General features: G+C 43.0%; 1 protein-coding gene across 1 annotated transcript in view; it reads right to left on the reverse strand.

Moving 5' to 3' along the window:
* The window catches only part of GPR137B (G protein-coupled receptor 137B), a 54763-nt gene continuing 29991 nt past the window's right edge, over positions 1–24772 (reverse strand). The window contains 6 exon segments of the mRNA XM_070364756.1: positions 1–417; positions 1915–1934; positions 1936–2040; positions 16572–16700; positions 20391–20540; positions 23683–23905. Coding sequence (XP_070220857.1) covers positions 303–417; positions 1915–1934; positions 1936–2040; positions 16572–16700; positions 20391–20540; positions 23683–23905 — 742 coding nt within the window. The 3' untranslated portion in view covers positions 1–302.

Consider the following 24772-nt stretch of genomic DNA (forward strand, 5'->3'; position numbering starts at 1 on the left):
TTCTCAAAAAATCCTAGTATATTTTAGCATTAAGTTATATAAAATACATCTTTATAAAAGTACAGAATTTTTTAAAGTTTAAATTATACTCATGGAATAGGCAGCCAGGCTCACTTTTTAGTACTAAAATAAGATTTTATCGATCTAAATTATTGCTTAGTCCTATGGAGCCATCAGAAACCTGTAACAAATTCAAGTCCTATTTCTTAAGGAAACATGCCCTAAAAATTCAGCTGTCATTAAGTTAGTCTTTCTGAAACGTTTCAACTGAGGCATATCTTCCGTAAAACTGTTAACTGACGCTACCCGTGGCTTGGTTTGTCAGGATCCAGAATTGAGTCTGGTTGTAAAGTTCCTACTTGTGCCAGGAAGCTGTTCGCTGTTTGTTGTCCCCAGTCGTAGTAGTCTGGAGCAAAACTTGAAAAGGAAAAGAGAGATTTCAGTGACTTGAAACATTATGCTGACTGCTGATGACATGCCTATTTTAGGTTGACAGAAGTGGGCTTCTATATAGATAATCCTAAAGCTTTTCAAAGTAGTTTCTTGAAGCTAGTTTTCCCACACAACCGTGCTAGCTATGCACAGTGGCTAGAAGACCTCCCACAAAAGTCACCTCAACTCTTCAGAGCCTGGAAGAGTAGTATTACTGATACACAGTAATACCAATCACTATGTATATCACAATGCTTTAGCCACAAATTGTATCTGAATCCTAATGGAGAGTCTGATACACTCAGTTCAGTCAGTTCAGTCGCTCAGTCGTGTCTGACTCTTTGCGATTCACTACCAGTGTGTTTTTGGACAAATAACTTCTGTGCCTCAGTGTTAATATCTGTTAGGATGGGAGTAATATTAGGAACTAACTTGTTGGGCTTTTGTGAGTTAATACCTGTAAAACTTTTAGAACATACAGTATCTTAATATACAGTCACCACTCAATCATGCACATTGAATTATTGGTGTTCCTATTACTATTTTCCTCTATATAATGGAAAGACTGGCAGGTGAGGGGTTAGGGCTGCTCCAGCAGATACAGGGGGACATAAATAGGGAGCCGGCACTGCAGGGGGGTGACTGGATAAGAGGACAGTTTTAGGGAAGAGAATTAGGACACCTTTGACCTCAGGAAAAAAGTCCTGACCTTAGGACTTTGACACCTTCTAGTTCTCCCTTCCTTATCTGTTCTTTAGACCTTCTGACTGGATGGATGGCTCTACTCTCTTTTTCCCTATCACCGTCTTTTCCTCTATCTGACCGGATGTTTCCACTCCCTGATCCACTGAGAGAGCAAGGTATTCTCCCAGCTTTTCCTGAATTCTCCTGTGCCTATAATAATGGCTCCTTTCAGACTTAGGAGGTTTTCTAAGGATTTTACTATTGGTAATAAAGAGCAGAAAACCAAGCATATCCTCTCTTTATCATTTTACCCCAGGAAGAAAAGAATTTACCTTAAAATGTTAATGGTAGGTCTTTAAATTTACAAAGGATTACATAAGACTGGCTTTCACTGCAAAAAACCCCACTTGGCCTGAAGCTGTCCTTTCATAGGAACAGCGGAGTGGTTCTGGAAGGACCAGCAGAGAGAAGAGAGGAGCTTGGCAAGCATGAGGTCAGCGCTTTAGCCCCAGAGTGAAAGAGGGGACAGGAGCACTGGGCAGTGGAGTGTGGCTGAAACGTCCCTGGGCTGTCATGGTAAAGCGCATGGTCCCTGGAGGGAGACTCTGGCTGCAATTAATCTCACTACACAGGTGTTTCCCCCTCCTTTTTCTGTCTGCCTCACCTCCCAGCTCCAGGGTTTTAAGTAGACATTCTGCACCACCCTCCCCCCGCCCCCATTTAGTTTGAATCTATCTCATTGGCTTGGCCTTCAGCCCCCTAGCCATGCCCCTTAATAGGAACTAGGTAGGGTCTTACCTTCCCTGAAGTCCCTGAGGGGGCAATGTTCCAGGCAAGGTCATCATCACTGTCATATCTTCGAGGGTTGTCAAAGAAGTAAGATCTGGGACCGAATCCATGGCTGGGGACCATTCCAGGGTTTGTCTGGAGGAACAGTTTACTTGTTCAGTGTACTTTCAGTCACTGTGCCTCGCACAGGCAAAGAAAAATAACATCCCTTTCTTGCAGGAGACTAAAGATGCTGTATTCAGCTGAGTGCAGGCACCTGTTCAGCTGGAGTGTTCATTTCAGTTGCTTTTATATTTAAGAGTATTAACTTTTTCTCTTATCAGTATGGACAAAATCTTGCAGAGTTCTGCTTGAAGCAGTTAATTTGTGTTGTGTTAAGTCACTCGGTCCTGTCTGACTCTTTGTGACCCCATAGACTGTAGCCCACCAGGCAACTCTGTCCATGGGGTTTCCCAGGCAAGAATATTAGAGTGGGTTGCCATTTCCTTCTCTGTGGGATATTCCCAACCCAGAACCAGGGTTGAACCTGGGTCTCCTGTATCACAGGCAGATTCTTTACAGCCTAAGCCACCAGGGAAACCCCACAGCAATGAATTATCACTATTTTAATCTCTCACAGAAAAACCAGACAATACCCCAGTCAGCCAAACTAGACAGTCCCAAATAAGATCTAAACCTGTATAATCATGTGGGCATTCACAGCAATGAATTAAAATAATGAAATGATGAAATTTTAAGAGTTTCTTAGCCAGTTTATACAATCTGCCTCTCCTGTTTCTGTCCCCAAGCTGAGTTTACCGTTTAAGAAAATCACAGTTACCCACAGGGCACTGCTTGTAGGACCCCACACGGATACCCAAATCCAAGGATGCTCAGATCCCTTATATAAAATGACATAGTACAGTCAGCCCTCAGTCTACGCGGATTCCACATCTGTGGATTCAACTTGGCTTTTGTTTGGCATCTTTGTCCATATCAATGGTGGTCCATTTAAAAGTTAACCAAGAGAGTTTGAAAAAAGGTTATTATAGGATGGGTATTTATATGTGAATTTCTGCTTTTCTAAGACTAATCTAGCCAAACATAGGAAGCAAAGCAGAACTTATACGAGGTGGAACACCTTCAACTTTACTATTTGTAGCAATTCAAGAATATCTGTACATAGAATGAAACGCTTACCGCACACACACATACAAAAAGTAACTCAAAATGGATCAAAGACCTAAACATAGGAGTTAAAAACTATACAACTCTAAGAAGAAAATATAGGGGCAAATCTTCATGACCTGGCAAAGAATTTTTAGATATGTCACCAAAAATAAGCAACAAACCAAAAAACATAACCTGGATTTCATCAAAATTAAGTATTTTTGCTTCATAAGATACCATCAAAAATGTGAAAAGACAGCCACACAGAGAGAAAATAGTTGCAAAGCATGTCTCTTACAAGAGACTTATCTAAAATATACAAGAACTCTTACAACTCAATAGTAAAAAGTCAACTCAATGCAAGAAGCTCAAATCAGGTGCTCTGTGACAATCTAGAAGGGTGGGAGATGGGAGGGAGGTTCAAGAGGGAGGGGACATATGTATACCTATGGCTGATTCATGCTGATGAATAGTAGGAACCAACCCAATATTGTAAAGCAATTATCCTCCAATTGAAAAAAATGTTTAAGTGGGCAAAGGATCTGAATAGCCATTTTTCCAAGGAAGATATACACATGGCCAAATAAATACATTTAAAAAATGCTTGACATCTGTAGTCATCAGTGAAATGCAAATTAAAAGCCAAAATGAGATATCTATCATGGTGTCCAGAATCAAAAAGCCAGATAACCAAGCACTGGGGAGGATGTGGAGGAAACTTCACTATTGGGAATAAAAACTCTCTGGCAGTTTTTCAAAAAAGTTTAACCTAGAATCACCAAATGACCCAAGCAATTGTACTGCTAGATACATACTGAAGACACACAAAGACCTATGTTCAAACAGAAACCTGTAATGAATATAGCAGCATTATTCATAACAGTCTAGAGACGGAAACAACCCAAATGTCCATCAATGGATGGATAAACAAGCTGTGGCATATCTACACAGTGAAATACTGGCCATAAAAAGGAATGAGGTACTAATACATACTACAATGTGGATGAACCTTGAAAACATTCTGCCAGGTGGAAGAGCCAGTGACAAAAAGTGGCATGCTATATGATCTCATTCTTATCAAAGTCCAGAATAGGGCAATCTGTAGACACAGAAAGTAGATCAGTAGTTGCTTAGGGACAGGGGTATGGGGCATGGTAGATAAAGGGTATGACGTTTCTTTCTGAGGTGATAAAAAATGTTCTATGGTGGTGATAATTGCACATACCTGAATATATCAAAAGCCATTTAATTACATGAAATGGGTAAACAGTTTGTTAAATGGAAATTATATCTCAATAAAGCTGTTTAAAATATATGTGTATTTTAATATATGTGTGTGTATATATATACACACACACACACACACATACACATATACAATGGAGATTCTCAAACTTTACAGTGCATTCAAATCATTTGGGGTGCTTATTAAATTATTTAAAATGTAGATTCCCAGAACCTACCCTGAGAGATTCTCAGCTGAGTCCAGGACATGGCCTAAGCATCAATACTTAGACCAAGAAAGCACCCCTTGGGTTTCTGATGTGGATCCAAAGAGCCACACCTCTAGTACACTGTTACACTGGCTCCAGTGATGTCAAGTATAGAGGCTGGTTTATACCACTGTGTTCTGGATACAAATGGTAGAGAACATTTTTTAAAAACACCCCACCTGCAGGATGTGCTCTTTTAAAAGTCAGTGAGTATTAATTAAATTACAAGTTTCTCCCCAAAAGAATATCTGACTTTTTTGTCAAATTACAGAAGTTACAGATTGTTATTCAGTTGCTAAGTCACATCCAACTCTTTGTGACCCCATGGACTGCAGCACTCCAGGCTTCCCTGTCCTTCACTATCTCCTGGAGTTTGCTCAAACTCATGTCCATTGAGTGAGTGATGCCATCCAACCATCTTATCCTCTATCGCCTCCTTCTCCTCCTGCCTTGATCTTTCCCAGCATCAGGGTCAAAGTTACAGATAGTAATAGGACTATTACTGAGTCATTAGGAATTTAGTTTCTTCTCCAAACCTTATTATGCCGAGCAAAGCCACAGTGTAGGACAGAATTAAAATCATGGACCTGACTTCCATTTCAAGATGGTGGCGTAGAAGGACGTGTGCTCATCTCCTCCTGTGAAAGCACCAAAGTTGCAACTAGCTGTTGAAGAACCACCAATAGGAGGATGCCAGAATTCACCAATAAAAGATACCCCACGTCCAAAGACAATGAAGCCACAGCAAGATGGTAGGAGGGGTGCAATCACAATGAAATCAAATCCCATACCCTCCAGGTGGGTGACCCACAGACTAGAGAATAATAATACCAAAGAAGTTCTCCCACTGTTGTGAAGATTCTAAACCCCACATCAGGCTTCCCAGTCTGGGGATCCAACATAGGGACTGGGAATCCCCAGGGAACCTGGCCTTGAGGGTCAGCAGGATTTGATTATAGGACTTCTAGAGGACTGGGGAAAATAGACTCCAGTTTTGGAGGGCACAAACAAAACTGTACATGCACCAAGACCCAGAGGAGAGGAGCAGTGACCCCACAGGAGACCGAACCAAAACTACCTGCTAGTATTAGAGGGCCTCCTGTGAAGGCGTGGGCTGGCAGGGGCATACCATAGGGACAGGGGTCACTGGAAGGTCCCCCTTGGCATAAACCCTCTTGGAGTTTGCCATTAACCTTACCATAGAGCCCTTAGACCCCAGGGCTGGGTCGCCTCAGGCCAAACAACTACCAGGGAGGGAGTGCAACCCCACCCATCATCAGACAATTGGATTAAAGCTTGGACCTAACAGAAGCAGAAGATATTAAGAAGAGATGGCAAGAATACACAGAAGAACTGTACAAAAAAGATCTTCATGACCCAGATAATCACGATGGTGTGATCACTGACCTAGAGCCAGACATCTTGGAATGTGAAGTCAAGTGGGCCTTAGGAAGCATCACTATAAACAAAGCTAGTGGAGGTGATGGAATTCCAGTTGAGCTATTCCAAATCCTGAAAGATGATGCTGTGAAAGTGCTGCACTCAATATGCCAGCAAATTTGGAAAACTCAGCAGCGGCCACAGGACTAGAAAAGGTCAGTTTTCATTCCAATCCCAAAGGCAATGCCAAAGAATGCTCAAACTACCGCACAATTGCACTCATCTCACACGCTAGTAAAGTAATGCTCAAAATTCTCCAAGCCAGGCTTCAGCAATATGTGAACCGTGAACTTCCTGATGTTCAAGCTGGTTTTAGAAAAGGCAGAGGAACCAGAGATCAAATTGCCAACATCCGCTGGATCATGGAAAAAGCAAGAGTTCCAGAAAAACATCTATTTCTGCTTTATTGACTATGCCAAAGCCTTTGTGTGGATCACAACAAACTGTGGAAAATTCTGAAAGAGATGGGAATACCAGACCACCTGATCTGCCTCTTAAGAAATCTGTATGCAGGTCAGGAAGCAACAGTTAGAACTGGACATGGAACAACAGACTGGTTCCAAATAGGAAAAGGAGTTCGTCAAGGCTGTATATTGTCACCCTGTTTATTTAACTTCTATGCAGAGTACATCATGAGAAACACTGGACTGGAAGAAACACAAGCTGGAATTAAGATTGCCGGGAGAAATATCAATAACCTCAGATATGCAGATGATACCACTCTTATGGCAGAAAGTGAAGAGGAACTCAAAAGCCTCTTCATGAAAAGTGGAGAGTGAAAAAGTTGGCTTAAAGCTCAACATTCAGAAAACGAAGATCATGGCATCCGGTCCCACCACTTCATGGGAAATAGATGGGGAAACAGTGGAAACAGTGTCAGACTTTATTTTTGGGGGCTCCAAAATCACTACAGATGGTGACTGCAGCCATGAAATTAAAAGACGCTTACTCCTTGGAAGGAAAGTTATGACCAACCTAGATAGCATATTCAAAAGCAGAAACATTACTTTGCCAACAAAGGTCTGGCTAGTCAAGGCTATGGTTTTTCCTGTGGTCATGTATGGATATGATACGGATATGGATATGAGAGTTGGACTGTGAAGAAGGCTGAGCACCGAAGAATTGATGCTTTTGAACTGTGGTGTTAGAGAAGACTCTTGAGAGTCCCTTGGACTGCAAGGAGATCCAACCAGTCCATTCTGAAGGAGATCAGCCCTGGGATTTCTTTGGAAGGAATGATGCTAAAGCTGAAACTCTAGTACTTTGGCCACCTCATGTGAAGAGTTGACTCATTGGAAAAGACTCTGATGCTGGGAGGGATTGGGGGCAGGAGGAGAAGGGGACAACAGAGGATGAGATGGCTGGATGGCATCACTGACTCGATGGACGTGAGTTTGGGTGAACTCCGGGAGTTGGTGATGGACAGGGAGGCCTGGCGTGCTGCGATTCATGGGGTCGCAAAGAGTCGGACACAACTGAGCGACTGATTTGATCTGAGGAAGGCCCTGACCACCAGAGCAAGACCTAGTTTTCCCCAGTTCCTCCCATCAAGAAGCTTACACAAGCCTCTTAGCCTCATCCATCAGAGGGCACACAGAAGCAAGAAGAAACAGTCCCACAGAAGCTAAAACAAAAACCATAGTACAGAAAGTTAATCATGATGAAAAAGCAGAAAGTTATGTCCCAGATGAAAGGACAAGATAAAACCCCAGAAAAACAACTAAATAAAGTGCAGATAGGCAACCTTCCAGAAAAAAAAAAAAAATTCAGAATAATGATAGTGAAGATGATCCAGGATCTCTGGAAAGAATAGAAGCAAAGATTGAGAAGATGTAAGAAATGTTTACCTAAGACCTACAAGAACTAAAGAACTAACAAACAGAGATGAATAATACACTGCTGCTGCTGCTGCTGCTAAGTCGCTTCAGTCGTGTCCGACTCTGTGCGACCCCATAGATGGCAGCCCACCAGGCTCCCCCAGTCCCTGGGATTCTCCAGGCAAGAACACTAGAGTGGGTTGCCATTTCCTTCTCCAATGCATGAAAGTGAAAAGTGAAAGTGAAGTCGCTCAGTCATCTCCGACTCTTAGCGACCCCATGGTCTGCAGCCTTACGAGACTCCTCCGTCCATGAGATTTTCCAGGCAAGAGTACTGGAGTGAGGTGCCATTGCCTTCTCTGGAATAATACACTAGAAGGAATCAATCACCCCACTCCAGTACTTTTGCCTAGAAAATCCCATGTGGGGTCACTAGAGTCGGGCACGAGACATAGACTGGCTGGGTGGATGAAAACGTGTATGTATGCACTTACCACATCACTCTGCTTGATGCTCCCAAATTGTACATAATTATTTTACATTTTTACGTTAGTCATGTTCCCATTATGGCTTACAATTATAATTATCTTTTATTTTTTGTCTGGCTATTGATTGTGAAAACTGATAAAGATCTTTTACTATTGTGATTATTTAACTATTACTCACTTAATACCACTGTATCATGATTGGTCAACAGAAAAATAACAGAACTCTCTGTCACCAAAACTAGGATCTAAGAGAAAAACCTATAATTACTTTTTAAAATCCAGATGCATATAAGAATTATCTTGAATGTTTTTGAAAAATACAAATGCTCAGTTATTGCTTTTTTTCTCCAGAGCTCCAGATATGTTTCTAATGAGCAGTCATGCTTAAAAACATCTGGACTACATGATGATCTTTTACTTTTATCTAGTTTGTTTCACTTTTTCTATTTCATATTCAGTGCTCCCATTTCATTTAGTTTATGTTCTCCAGTTTCTCCATCTCTTCTTTTTTTGATGTTCTTTCTCAAGCCTTTATCAGGTATAGTAGAAAAGCTTTTGTATACATAGATATAAATATGCATAATATATCTATTTTAGAAAACTTATGAATTTTTGCCTAACTAAAAAAATTATGACATTTTGATTCCACTTGTTGGACCTAGTATAAATAGAATGCTAGATTTCTAACTAAAAAATAGATAAGCAGCAAAGGTTTAATGTATAGCATAGGGAACTACAGTTAATATCTTGTAATAATCTATGATGGAAAATAATTTCAAAAACAATACATGTGTACTTGTATAACCGCATCACCTTGCTGGGCACCTGAAACACTGTAAATCAACTATACTTCAATAAAATACATTTTTTTTTTAAAAAAATCATGGATCTGGGAGCCAGGATGCCTCAGTTTGAATAGGAGCTCTGTCCCCTACCAGCCATGATTCTGAGCCTCAGTTTCCTCATCTCAAAATGAGTATTATATTCATCTACTTTACAGAGTTATTGTGAGAATTAAAGTATATTTAAAATGCTTAGAACAAGCCCTAGCACATATAAGTGCTATACAGTTGTTAGCTATTTTTACCAAATACTGTATGTAATAATGCTTTTAACCCTGGCAGTCTTGCCCAGGGGTATTTTATGAACACTGGTGCTTCACCAAGCCAAACCTGACACTCAGATTTACCTGCTAATGAGAATTACTTCATGACTACAATATAAAAAATAGGAAGGGCTTCCTATTTATGATTTTACATTGTTCATGCTGAATTCACTCTCTCAGGATGAATCAGGAGATAATGTCCTTTAGGGAGTAAAGAATCATTTTCACTCATTAACACACTACTGTAGATGAGCAGTTATCAGTGTGGCCCAATAACTGCTGGAGATTCCCGGGATGCTTTCAAGGATCAGCAAGGTCATACCTATTTGCATAATTATCATATAAAGAAGCTATTTACCTTTTCTATTGTGTTGACACTGGCACCAGTGATGCAAAAGCTGTAGTTAGCAAAACTGGTGCTGCCTGAGCACATTTCAAAGCAGTGACACCAACTGTACTAGCAGTTACTGTGCTCTTCACCACTACACAGTCACAGTTCAAAAAAGATTCACTTAACAAAGCAGGAAAAACTGACTACTGAAATTTTATTACAAGAAAAAGAACCTGTACAACTCCGAGTTATAGTTACTTTTTCATGCAACATGACAGCTTTGTTAGGGGAAGCACTCTGATTGAAACCGCCCACCCTGGCCAGGCACCATAGTAACCCTTTGCATGAGTTGTTTTATGACAGGAGATCCTGATAAGGAATACGGAACTAATAAGCCACCACCAACAGGAAGAGTTCAGGAAAGGTTAAAAGGAGATACCGTGTGTCCGTCCACTTCCCAGAATCCCTCTCGCTAGCATCCATCTTGGCTGAGCAATGCGTGCGCCACCAGGAAAGACTCTGAATTAGAATGATTGGTCAAAGACCACCCGGAAACTATCACCATAAAACCCGACATTGCGAGCCACGTGGCAGAGCAGTTCTCCTGGATTCCCTTACCTTACTGCTCTCCACCCAGGTGCCCTTCCCAATAAAATCTCTTGCTTTGTCAGCACATGTGTCTCCTCGGACAATTCATTTCCGAGTGTTAGACCAGAGCCCAGTGTTAGATAAGAGCCCAGTTTCGGGCCCTGGAAGGGGTCCTCCTTCCTGCAACAGCTTCATGACAACCATGGCTTTTCAGCTGTGGACATTTGGCAGACACTCTCTCAAAAATGAATGAACTGAGCTGTAAATCCAAGGAAAACATGTGACTGTTTTCACTGATCAAATTTCACCTTTTAAGCAAACATGAAAGCTTTGGAAACCTTGTATTCTCCACCATGAGGTTGACAGGTTCCGAATATTTGATTTTTTCTGATGATCAGTGGTGAGATTAATGAATGAGATATTTTTCTTGTATTGTATAATGGAAATACAACTTTTGAAAGATATGCATAACTCAATAAACCAAAATTTTCCAAATGACCAATACATGACACGACAAAACCATGCACGGATATAAAGATCCATTCAAAGTGCAAGGCAGATGGGGAGGAGAGAAGATTGCAGAGGAATAGGACAGGGAGAGCACTTTCTCCCTGACAAATTCATCGAAAGATCATTTGAACGCTGAGCAAATATCAAAGTGCAAGGTAAACCAACAGATGTTAACATAGAAAACAACATGAAAAGTTCACTGATACAGTTTTAGATTCCAAATTGCAGCTAAGAAATCTTAAGAAATCATATCTCATTGAGTTTGGGTGTATATTAAAAAATACATTTATATTAAAATGTGAGGCTTGATTTTCTTCATGTACTTCAAAACAACATATCACAACAGAAGCAGATAGGAGAATGTAGCTGTCTTCCATTAAGCCAGACATTAAAAAGTCACAAAATTTAAACAATGAAGAACTAAAGAACCTCTTGATGAAAGTGAAAGAGGAGAGTGAAAAAGTTGGCTTAAAGCTCAACATTCAGAAAACTAAGATCATGGCATCCGGTCCCATCACTTCATGGCAAATAGATGGGGAAACAGTAGAAACAGTGGCTGACTTTATTTTTCTGGGCTTCAAAATCACTGTAGATGGTGACTGCAACCATGAAATTAAAAGACGCTTACTCCTTGGAAGGAAAGTTATGACCAACCTAGACAGCATATTAAAAAGCAGAGACATTACTTTGCTGACAAAGGTCTGTCTGGTCAAGGCTGTGGTTTTTCCAGTAGTCATGTATGGATGTAAGAGTTGGACTATAAAGAAAGCTGAGCGCTGAAGAATTGATACTTGAACTGTGTTGTTGGAGAAGACTCTTGAGAGTCCCTTGGACTGCAAGGAGATCCAACCAGTCCATCCTAAAGGAGATCAGTCCTGAGTGTTCATTGGAAGGACTGATGTTGAAGCTGAAACTCCAATACTTTGGCCACCTGATGCGAAGAGCTGACTCATTGGAAAAGACCCTGATGCTGGGAAAGATTGAGGGCAGGAGGTGAAGGGGATGACAGAGGATGAAATGGTTGGATGGCATCACTGACTCAATGGACATGAGTTTGAGTAAACTAGGAGTTGGTGATGGACAGGAGGCCTGGCGTGCTGTGGTCCATGGGGTCACAGAGTCAGACACAACTGAGCAACTGAACTGAACTCTTCTCATTAATTTGTTTTGGAGAATATAGTTCTTCTTCATAAAAAAAATTATGGTAACACATTATGGGTTTATTTATAATTAATTAACAAATATTTTTTAAAATTACACATATACATACCTCCAAACTAGCTTGTTGGTGTGCTCAATAACTTATCAATGTAACCCCAAATAGCCAAAGCAATCTTGAACAAAAAGAACAAAGCTGGAGTAGGCATCATGCCCCCTGATTTCAAACTATTTTACAAAGCTATAGTAATCAAAACAGTATGGTATTGGCATAGAAGCAGACACATAGATCAACAGAACAGTATAGAGAGCCCAGAAAGAAACCTATGAATATATGGTCAACTAAATTATCACAAAGCAGTCAAGAACACGCACGAAGGAAAGGACAGCCTCTTCAATGAATGGTGCTGGGAAAACTGGACTATAATCTTACATCATACACAAAAATTAACTCCAAATGGATGGAAGACTTGCAGGTAAGACCTGAAGCCATAAAACTAGAAAAAAGGATTGGCAGTAAGTTCCTTGATATTCATCTTGATGATGATTTTGGGGTCTAACTCCAAAAGCAAAGGAAACAAAATAAAAAATAAACAAGTGGGACTACATCAAACTAAACAGGTTCTGCACAGCAAAAGAAAACCATCAACAAAATGAAAAGGCAGCCTACCAAATGGGAGAAAATATCTGCAAGTCAAGGATAGGAGTTGATATACAAAATATGTAAAGAACTCATACAACTCAATAGCAAAAACAAATGGAACCACTGCACACCTGTCAGAATAGCTACTATCAAAAAGAAAAGTGTTAGCGAGGATGCAGAGAAAAGGGAATCATTGTGTGTTGTTGGTGAGAATATAAATTAATGCAATCACTATAGAGGTTCCTCAAAAAATTAAAAACAGAACTACCTCATAATCCAGCAGTTCCTCTTTTGCATACTTATCTGAAGAAAATGAAAATATTAATTCAAAAGGATATACACATCCCCATGTTCACTGAAGCATTATTTACAATAGCCAAGATATGGAGACAACCCAAATGTCCACCGATGCATGAATGGATAAAGAAAATGATATGCACACACACAAACTATTCAGTCATAAAAAGAATGAAACCTCCTGATAAACCACAATGGGAAAGAATATGACAAAGAATACATATATGCATAACTGAGTCACTTTGCTGTACAGCAGAAATTAATACAACATTGTAAATCAACTATACTACAATACTTTTTTTTAAAAGAATGAAATCTCGCTATTTGCAAAAATATGGTTGAATCTTGAGAGCACTATGTTAAGTGAAATAAGTCAACTAGAAAAAGGTAAAAAGAGATAAATAGCATATCATTTCACTTATATAGGGAATCTAAAAACAGACAAACACCAAGCTCACAGATATAGAGAACAGATTGGTGGCTGCCTGAGATAGGAAGGAGGTGGGTGAAATAGGTGGAAGGGGTCAAAAGATACAAACTTCCAGTTATAAAAATGAATGAGTCATGAGGATTCACATACAGCATGGTGACTATAGTTAATACTGTACTGCATATTTGAAAGTAGCTGAAAGAGTAGATCTTCGAAGTTCCTATCACATACACAAAAATTTTGTAGACTATGTGCGGTGACACATTAGTTGGACCTATTGTGGTGATCATCTTGCGATATATATAAATACCAAATCATTACACTGTATACCTAAAACTAATTTATATCAATTATACCTCAATAAACAAATAATAACTAATAATGTATCAGTGTAAAGTATCCTGAGGCCAAAAAGTTTGGGAACCACTGCTCTAGATAATACCCTAAACAGTAGATATATTCAAACACAAGAGCCAAGTAACTCCATATACACAGAGGGTGTGTTAAGGCTGCATGTTTCCCTGGATAATGCGACCTGAGAGGACAGATGAACTATCCATTTTATTCTGTCTTTATTTAACTCATTATTCACTAAGGAATTTTGTAGAAACTAATGCCTGTGGCTGGTGACTTTTATTTTGGCCAGCCAAAAATTAATTCTGCTATTTTACTAGCACTTTGTGGGTTGTTATATTCAGTAATTACACCTGTCACACCTGTAAAGTCTCCTCCAGCACCGTGAGCTTCATTTTCTCTTTCCTTATCAGAACCAATCACTTAGGCTTTCTGTCTTCTTTTGGGCTAATATTCACAATGTCTGAATCAGAACTGTATTTTGCAGAACTATCATCTTTTAAGACACTAGTATACAGGTCACTCAGATAATCAGAGAAAGGATCTGCATAAAATTCACCAAAAAATTCATTCAAAATTTCGAGATGCATCATTTTGAAAATTTTACAGTAATAAATTTGCATTTATAATATACATAAAGTGAAGTTGCTCAGTCATGTCCGACTCTTTGCACCCCCATGGACTGCAGCCTACCAGGCTCTGAGGAGCCTCTCAGTCCATGGAATTTTCCAGGCAAGAGTACTGGAGTGGGTTGCCGTTTCCTTCTCTGGGGGATCTTCCCAACCCAGGGATAGAACACAGGTCTCCGGCACTGCAGGCAGACACTTTACCGTCTGAGCCACCAGGGAAGCCTTATAATATACACAGGGTTGGAACAAAAATCTAATGAAGCAAAACGTGAATGATAATGACAATCATAAGCTATAGAAGGAACCTTTGATTAATTTTAAGCTCTAACAACTTGGCACAGTGATGTCAACTGTATCACTCTCTAAAAACATGTTGTCTCTGGTCCATAATGTTTGGGTAACAAAAGACATATTAATGCACCTCTGGTCAATAATTTGTTAATAAAATAGTACTTTGAATGACAGACTTTCACTCCTTAGGACCCAGATGTCCAGTCTCTCCTTCAGACTGCCTTAGATTTTGGGAGTATAGCTAAGCCTCTGACATACTAAGAAGTGGTAAGAAGGCTGTGGAAAGCCAAGGAAAAGCATAGAGAGCAGAGGGATTTTTGTTAAGAGGCTCCTTCCAGAAAACTTCAACTTCTTCAGAAAAGGAAGAAAAATAAGGCACTGGACTCTAGCCTAGAGTCCAGTGCCCACTCTCCTCATGTTTCTCTGCTACCAACGCCGAAGAATTTGAGTCTGACTTTATAGAAGCCTCCAGGAGTTTCCAATGCCAGGAATAGTCAGCGGGGGCATCGAATTGCTGTTCTGAAGGTAAAAATGGCAAAAGGAGAGGAAACTGACCCTCAGAACCGGAAAATGGTGCCCACTGCCACTCTATCTTCAGGGGCTTATGGGTCAGGCTGCAGTTCTCCACCAACCACCCCCTTCCAGTTTTACTTTTATTTTTTTTACTTTTTCCTATTCCTGGCTCACCAGTGACTATCTAGAGATGAATAAGAAAGAGACAAGATAAAACACAAGTTGGTCATGAAAACCAGTGCTTTCCTTGCCACCCACGCTGTGCTTATGTTGACCAAAAACCATTACTCTACTTTTCTGTGGGCTTCTCTGGTGGCTCAGACAGTAAAGAATCTTCCTGCAATGCATGAGACCTGGGTTCGATCCCTGGGTCGGGAAGATCCCCTGGAGAAGGGAATGACAACCCAGTCAAGTATTCTTGCCTAGAGAATTGGATGGACAGAGGGCTACAGTCCTTGGGGTCACAAAGAGTCAGACATGACCGAGAAAGTCACACACACACACGTACTTTTCTGTGGGCTTCACAGATCAGTGATTCTACCACTAGTTCCTCTGGGTGGAATAATTCGTGGAACAAAGCTTCCATGAGCTCCCTCACAGTACCAGGTTTTGCATTTTCTGCCCCCTCCCATAAGGACATTTATATGAAGCTGGTTGACCAGAAATGCGACTGAGTTGGGGGAGTGATTTAAGCATTCTTCACAATAAAGTTGTCTTCCCTACCACCCCCTCCCCTAATCACCATCCAGCACAACACAGGGGTGAAGAGCTGACTTACCATTCTCCATTTTCCTTGGCTAAAATAAAAGCTTCTATATTTGGTTCATAGCAAGTCAAGGCTCAAAGACTAGTGAGGCAGCTGTTTCATTAGGAAAAAAGTTAATCACTATCTCCAGGATTCGAGATGCAATGTTTTTGGGTGTTTTTTTCTTTTTTTGGTAAAATTAAACTGAAAAACAAGTTTCCCTCAAAAGATAATGAATGGAAAAGAAAGTCTCAATGAAACAAAGGAACTTTTCATATTAGAATAAGATGGAAGAATCTATCAAAAATCTAAGAAAAAATTCCAACTGTAGGCTTTGTGATTAGAATTAGGAGATGTTTTCTGCAAAAGAATCCACCTGCAATGCAGGAGATCCCAGTTCGATTCCTGGATCGGGAAGATCTGCTGGTGCAGGGATAGGCTACCCACTCCAATATTCTTGAGCTTCCCTTGTGGCTCAGCGAGTGAAGAAATCCTCCTGCAATGCAGGAGACCTGCGTTTGATCCCTGGGTTGGGAAGATCCCTGGGAGAAGGGAAAGGCTACCCACTCCAGTATTCTGGCCTGGAAAATTCCATGGACTGTGCAGTCCATAGGGTCGCAAAGAGTCGGACACGACTGAGCGACTTTCACACTCACTTTCTGCAAATACAAAGTGGATTACTTACAAGGTCTTTCGTAGAATTTCTGACTCGGAAGAAGTAGACCACTAAGGTGGTAGGTAAGAGTTCCCACACAAAGAGGACCACTCCAAACACTATGTATCCGGCATCTCCCAGCTGATTCTTCAAATCCGCCTGGGGAGGAGAGAGGGAGAAAATGGAGAGTCACCAGACTGAGGACAGAACAAGTTTGATTCAGTTCTAATATGACAGAGACTAAATCTAATACAGTGTAATTTCTTCCCCCTAAAACATGCACGTTGAAATCAGATACTATTAATGCTACTGTGCCAGACCTTGGTGGTTGGGGGGGTAGTTATTTAAACCATATAGGATAGATAATTTTAAAAACATTTTATTTAGTTAGTTTTTGACTGTGCTGGGTCTTCATTAATGCATGGGCTTTTCTCTAGTCACGGTGAGTGGGGGCTACTCTCTAGCTGTGGTGCTCGGGTTTCTCACTGCAGTGGCTTCTCTTGTAGAGCGTAGGCTCGGGGGCTTGTGGGCTCAGTAGTTGTGGCACACCCACTTAGCTGCCCCTTGGCATGGTGGGTCTTCTGGGACCAGGGATTGAATCCATGTCCCCCGCGTTAGCAGGCAGATTCTTAACCACTGGACCACCAGGGAAGTCCCAGGAGAGACAATTATCTTCTTCGAAATATTCAAAGACAGTAACTGCCAGTCTCTGATGCTTCATTCCTTCACCCTCCAGGAATCTTCCTTACATCCAAATGAAGTCTCTAAGCTAACTTTTCTTTGACAACCGAATAATGATATTGTTCTGCTGCCTTCTCCCAATTCTTTTTTAAAATCATTTTTTGGCTACACTGTGTGTCATGCAGGATCCTAGTTCCCCAGCCAGGAATCAAACCCGTGCCGCCTGCATTAGAAACATGGAATTCTAACTACTAGACCACCAGGGAAGTCCCTCTCCCAATTCTTTTTTTTTAAATATTTATTTGGCTGCACCAGTTCTTAGTTGCAGCATGTGAGATCTATCTAGTTCCCTCACCAGGGATCAAACCCAGGTACCCTGCATTGGGAATGCAGTCTTAGCCACCAGACCATGAGGGAAGTCCCCCACCTCCCAGTTCTCAAGAGCAGCATATCACAATCGTAGCCTTAGTCTAATCCTTGGAATAAATGTGTCAGTTTTTTTTATTTCTCTTCACATTAACCACATCCTATATTTACATTTTAAAGCCTACAGCAGGCTAGACTGTCTAGAAAAAAAAAGCCTCCCAGTCCAGGATGCTGGCCTCCTGGACCAGTGAGACAGCTGAGCAGATGGGGTGTAGCAGCGCGCTCCTTTCTGAAGGCCAGAGGCAGGATGTGTGAGGCTATTTCTGGGCAAGTCTGTCAGAAAGGCCGGCATTTCAAAGGAAGACAGAAACGCCATCAAACCATAAAGGGCCGGTCCCTACACGGAACCCTCTCACCTTCTCCACCACATTGTGCTCAAAGTATACGCGTGCACGCTAAGCCGTTTCAGTCGTGTCCGACTCTTTGTGGCCTCATGGACTTGTTCCCTGCCAGGCTCCTCTGTCCATGGGATTCTCCAGGCAAGAATACTGGAGTGGGTTCGCGTGCCCTTTTCCGGGGGATCTTCCTGACCCAGAGATGGAACCCAGGTCTCCGGCATTGGCAGGAGGGTTCTTTACCGCTAGTGCTGCCGGGGAAGCCTTAAACTACAGTACCCAAAACCAATCTCGCGCCTCTTCAGAAAGATGACTCAAACGCTGCACTGAAACTCCACCCACATGTCTCAGAAGTGTGCTGTGTGCTCCACCATTCTACACACATGACCTGCATCTTGGGGCCATCCACTGGCTCCTAGATTATTTTGGCTGCGACACACAGATCCTGACATCTATAAACAAACAGCCACTCAAAACAACGGAATTGTGTTGTGATAAAAATTTGTGGTATTTTGAATTCATTGTATTTATAAGCTCTTACTTGAAAGAAGCATTGAAATAAGTATTTTGTTAAAACCAAATCCTTGTGGCTTCATGGGGAGAGAGTCTCAGTTTGGGAAGATGAAGACGGTCTGGAGATGGATGGTGGTGATGGTTGCATGACACTGTGAATGTACTGTGCACTTAGAAATGATTAGTCAGTTGTACCTACATGTTACCATGATAAAAGTCCTCTGGGTATCATGAATAAGTCTCTAATTTATCACTGTTGCACGTTTAGATTTGTATGTATTTGATTTCTCACAACAGGAAATTCTTCACCAGTGCCCTGCCCACCTTCCTCCCACCCTCCATTTGTGCTGTTGGTTTGATTGGTGATTATGATGGTTGTGGTTTGAATCCAGTCTAACGCCTGGCACGAGCCTCTCATGGATTTCATCTTGCCCTCAGTTGTTGTTGTTGTTTTTGGTAGAATCTATCTATTTGAGCTGCACCATGTGGGATTTTAGTTCCCCGATCAGGGATGGAACCCGAGGCCCCTGCACTGGGAGGGTGAAGGCTTAACCACTGAACCACCAGGGAAGTCCCTGCCATCGGTTTTAACTTAGCACGGTTGTTTTCTTCTTTCCTCCAGAGTGTTAATTCAAGATTTGAACAGTTGGGATTTTAGAGGTGGATTTGTCTATAGTTGGATATTCAGTGTTTACCCAGGAAAATCTCAGGAGCATTCAACCCAGTAAACTCCTACTTTAGAAGCTTCTATTTCTTTGCTTAATGGCTTCTCTGTGTGGCTCTTTTCTTCAGTGGACATAAACTTCTACATGGAAGGATGGGTCTGTTCATTTTTGTGTTTCTGGCACTTTGTCCAGGGCTGGAGACAAAGACATGATACTTTTCAAATTAGAGAATGCTGATTAATTCTCATTCTTTTTCCTTCTCTTTGTTTGGCCATACCATGCAGCACATGGAATCTTAATTCCCCAACCAGGGACTGAACCCATGTCCCCTGCAGTGGAAGCACAGAGTCTTCACCACCGGACAGCCCGGGAATTCCCCTCTCAGTCGTTTATATTTTGAGCTTTTTGCGAATATGGATGCCATATTATATTTCATTGCTGCTAAGTCGCTTCAGTCGTGTCTGACTCTGTGCAACCCCATAGCCGGCAGCCCACCAGGCTCCCCCATCCCTGGGATTCTCCAGGCAAGAACACTGGGAGTTGCCATTTCCTTCTCCAATGCATGAAAGTGAAAAGTGAAAGTGAAGTCGCTCAGTCGTGCCCGACTCTTAGCGACCCCATGGACTGGAGCCTACCAGGCTCCTCCGTCCATGGGATTTTCCAGGCAAGAGTACTGGAGTGGGGTGCCATTGCCTTCTCTGATTATATTTCATTACCTTTGTTTATTTTCTACGAATTTCTAGAATACATTATAAAAAAGAAAAAGTTTCATACTGAGATGTAAAATGGGCTCTTTCTAACCCCTTAATATCCTTGGTCACTTTTGTCTACATTTCTTTCGCTTACTGCTCCATTAAAAAAAAAAAAAAAAACACCACTTCATCATTTTATGTGTCTTCTAACCTGAATACAATTCATTTTTATCTTTGCAAATTTCACCCTTTAATAAAATCATATTACATTTATATAAAACCACTTAAAAATTTTAAGTACTGCTTGACAAAAGCCCCAGAAAGTAGCAAGGAGAAGTGTGTCTGTTTTCTAATTTTCTCACAAGACGTGTGAGCTGGAACAAGGCAGGTACTGTGATTGCATTTGACATGAGGATGTAGACACCACCCAGTTAAGTGACTCCCAAGGTCACCCAGCTCTTCAGCAGCAAAAGCAAGGAGCTGACACCTCTCTGCCACACGGCATGCTGCCAAAGCAAGGCTCCAGCGCCCACTGACCTGGTCTGACACATTGTACCAGTCGTAATCAAAGGAATGGACATTCTTGCTCTGAGAGAACGACAGGATGAACAGGTTGTAGCAGGCCCGAGAGGTGTACAGCAGGATGACGGTCACGCCGATGGCGGTCACCTGACACACGGAGGAGCCCTGGAAAAGCAGGAACCGTGAGCGGGGTCCCCGATCCGGGCCCAAGACCAAGGTCCCCTCCCAAGCATGGCCCCTGTTCAGAACTGCTAAACCCTCCCAGCTTCTCTTCCACTCTCAGACCTTCAACCCAACTGCAAGCCTCCCCTCACTCCACACCCACCCTAAAACTTCCAATTCTCTTCAGAGAGATGCTTCAAAACCTGAAAACATGAACTATTTGCCTAAGACCTAGGCTTGGAAGAGCAAGACAGTCAGATGACTTATTTGGTTAAATCTCTAAGTGCCGCTGCTCAGCTCCAAGGATGTTCTGAGCTTATGAGCCCAGGGCCTGCCCCCTGGCTTGGAGACAACAAAACCACCTCAGAGGCATGGCAGCCTGGGGACAGTGGAACTGTGGACAGTGGCTCTGGGTAGGGAGCATGTCTTCAAGACCCAACTGTCCTAGGCTGGGAAGGCTGCAGTCCCACTGTGATTCAGAGCTTGGGATTGTGTGAAAATTGGTCATCTGTGCCCCCACTAATGAAGCTATCAGTGTCCAAAGTTAGCTAAAGGACTGCTAACTGAAAACAGCTGTCGTTGTCATTTAGTCGCTAAGTCGTGTCCCACTCTTTTGCAACCCCGTGGATTGTAGTCCACCAGGCTCCTTTGTCCATGGGATTTCTCAGGCACAAATACTGGAGTGGGTTGCTGTTTCCTTCTCCAGAGGATCTTCCTGACCTAGGGATCAAACCTGTGTCTCCCACACCGGCAGGTGGATTCTTTACCACTAAGCCACCAGGGAAGCCCTGGTGTTAAAAACAGTTAACCAAAAAACTGAAATTCATTTTTGAGTTTTGCACTTGGAAGTCACTAATTAAATCTAAGCTATTATTTTATTTTGCCAATGGTAGTCCATCAGATTGTTGGCACAGAGGTGATCTAAATCTGACAATCTGACAAAGTGTGACCCCTCCTATTAAAACCACAATTCTGTTTTGTTTTTGGCCGCACTACAAGGTCTGTGGCATCTTAGCTCCCTGACCAGGAATTGAACTCGAGCCCTCTGCACTGGAAGCGTGGAGTCTTAACCACTGGACCACCAGGGAAGTCCCCATAATTCTGTTTTCAAAAAGCCTTGAATAGACCTTATATGGGAGACAGTGTAAATAATAAAGCTAAGGCAAAGTCAAGTATAAAATTTGTCAACATTTATCAATGAAAAAAGGACCCTGCTACACTAACTTTTCAGATTTTGCAAGAGCTCAGGCAAAGGTATCACAGGATACCTTGATGAAGAAGGCTTTGTAATTTTGAAGTTGGAGGTACAGATTTTAATCTACTGATGGCTGCTGAAGACCAAGTATCTTAAGAAGCAGAGTGCTCAGGTCTTCAGACCAGTGACATTACAACCACATGGGTTCCCTGGCAAGGGTTAGGGTGCCACAGAAATTCAAAAGCAGAGGAGCTGTGAATCACCCTACCTTACATGTGAGAAAACCAAGTCTCAGTGGGCAACATGCTGGTGGGGCCAGGGTCCCATGGCCAGTGGGAGCCCAGAGCATCCACTCTGACCTCTGCACATCACCAGGCTCCTTAATGAGGGGGAACTGGGGACCAGGCTGGTGAGGGGCACTGCAGAACCACCATACCAGGCAGCACATCTGCCCCTCTCTGTAACTCTGGGGGAAGGAAAGGAGAAAACAGGGACTCCAGGGCTGGGGGCATTGGTCTCTGCACGTGCCCTGCCCGACCAGTGCCTGCTTCTCCTACACCCATTCACACAACTGACCTTCCTATGAACTTGCCCCCAGGCCCAGCTGGTGACTCTTCTTATCAAAGCGGTGGTACGTGTCATGCCCCTCTGCTGGTTTCCCTGGTAACTAACGAGCCCATGCGTGCTCAGTCGCGTCAGTCATGTCTGACTCTTCGTGACCCCATGAACTGTAGCCCACCAGGCTCCTCTGTCCATAGGATACTCCAGACAAGAATACTGGAGTGGGTTGCCGTGCCCACCTCCAGGGGATCTTCCCAATCCAGGGATCAAACCAGCGTCCCAAGCATCTCCTGCATTGCAGACAGATTCTTTACCGTTGAGCCACTGATCACACCTGATATCAATTCCCTCTGCAACTGGTCGTCTTCCTTCCTGACCCCCGACATTGGAGCGAAGCCCGCTACCGTCCTGCTGCCGTCCGCTGCACATGTGGAATGCTGCTCCATGACCGTGCTTCAGACGTGTAAGATCTCCGATCCCTTAAGCCATCGCTGACTCCAGGCTTTCTTCAGTACTGAACCTGGGCATGCCCTGGCCTTGTAGGCCTACGGGGTGCAGCCCAACACACGGTCTGACTCCATCTCCGAACTGTCACCATGAGAGGCCTGCTGTCCCGAACCCCAGGAGCAGCTCCCCTGTTAAGGGTCCCTCACAGGGGCACAGTCAAGGCAGGGGTGCGCCAGGATCTGAGTGTCTCTGCGCCACGACCCGGTGGTAAAGAGGACAGACCCCCGAGCCCGGAGCCAGGCTGCTGCGGCCACACCGCAGCTCTGCGTCTCCTGGCTTGTGTGACCCGGGCTGAGCCTCTGACGTCCCGTGCCTCCATTTCCCTAGGTAGGTGACACCTATTCCCCCTGAATTTTGACGGTTACAGTCCTACCTACATGCAGAGTGCTTATAAAAGGGCTAGGAACAAAGGGAATACCAGCTGTGTGTTTCTAACAATATTAGTGGCACAGTTAATGCCACGGGTCCTCTAAACTCTCACTTAAACCTCTGTATCCAGAAACCAGAGATTTACCTCTCTGTCAGGAACTCTGCACAGCCCAGTAAACCTCGAGCCACCCGGAGTCAATTCTTCTCACAAAGTTCAATGAACTACACGGCTCTGTGTCTTGGCAACACCACCACAGCTAATCATTTGCAAGAGGTCAGGTGGGAGAGGCTTTGGTTGATTTCTGTTTTCTGTTGCAAACCAGGGAACTTTTTTTGGTGGAGGTGAGCCTCACTGCACAGTATGTGGGATCTTAGTTCCCCAACACGGGATAAAAACCTGTGGCCCCTGCATCAGGAGTGCCAAATCATAACCAATGGACTCCCAGGGAAATCCCAGAAAACTCTTTTGAGAATAAGTCTAATGGCAGGATCTCAACCATGTGTCCGCCTTACCTTAGACTCCAAGTAAATGTTGGCCAAGGACATCTTGGAGATTTTGTAGAGGCAGATGGACAGGGAGACGGCACAGAGCACGAAGAGCGTGTCGTTGATGGCCACGCGCACGGACACGATCGCTTTCCTCTCCCAGGTGCCCGTCTTCACCAGCACCGCACAGGTTAAATTCACCAACAGGAAAACAAGGCTTATGAAGAGCGAGGCCAGGTAGAGGGGCAACCTGGGAAGGAAGAGAGAGAGGCTGAAGGCAGCCTTCCCCACAAGCTTCCTGTACATTCTGATCAATCCCCAAGGAAACTGTGGATTTTTGAGGGTTTTTTGTTTGTTGGTTAAATGCTAGAAGCAGAACATGCCAAAGTTAACACTTAAGAGCTCGGAGTCTGGGGTTGGTAGATGCAAACTATTATATTTAGAATGGATAAACAAGGTCCTACTGCATAGCACAGGGACTCTACTGAATATCATATGATAAATCATAATGGAAAAGAATAGAAAAAAAGAAAGTATACATGTGTATAACTGAGCCACTCGGCTGGAGACTGGAGACTGGCACACACTGTAAATCAACATGTATACTGCAATGAAAAAGGTTCGGACTTTGGAGGGTCCCCAGATTTAAATGACAAATCAACCACAAAGAGTGCCCTGGGGGGTCCTTTACCTGAGCCCCGCGTCCCCGTCCCCGGGAGGCTACGAGGGTCAGAGGGGCTGTGTGGACGTGGGCTGATGCACGCGCTGCTCACGAGGATGGTAGAGCAGAGCCGGGCTCCGAGGCTGGGCTGGGATTCGGGGAGAGCACCAGCCATTCTGCACACTGAGAGCCTGGGCAAGGTGGCCCTGGGTGAGCCCTAGTGTCACCAGAAAACAGCCTCAATAACACCGACCTTGCAGCCTCTTCCTGAGGATTAGTGAGATAATGTTTTAAAAGGGTTTTCCCCCTCAGAAGTCATCAAGTCTGGGCAGCACCCCCTTCGCATGGAACACTCACTAGCAGCACAGCTATCCCCAGGCTTTTGGACACCAGGGACCAATTTTGTGGAAGACAATTTTTCCATGGACCAGGGTGGGAGATGGTTTCGGGATGAGT

This window comes from Bos mutus, chromosome 28 (assembly GCF_027580195.1).
Source record: "Bos mutus isolate GX-2022 chromosome 28, NWIPB_WYAK_1.1, whole genome shotgun sequence".
NCBI lineage: Eukaryota > Metazoa > Chordata > Mammalia > Artiodactyla > Bovidae > Bos > Bos mutus.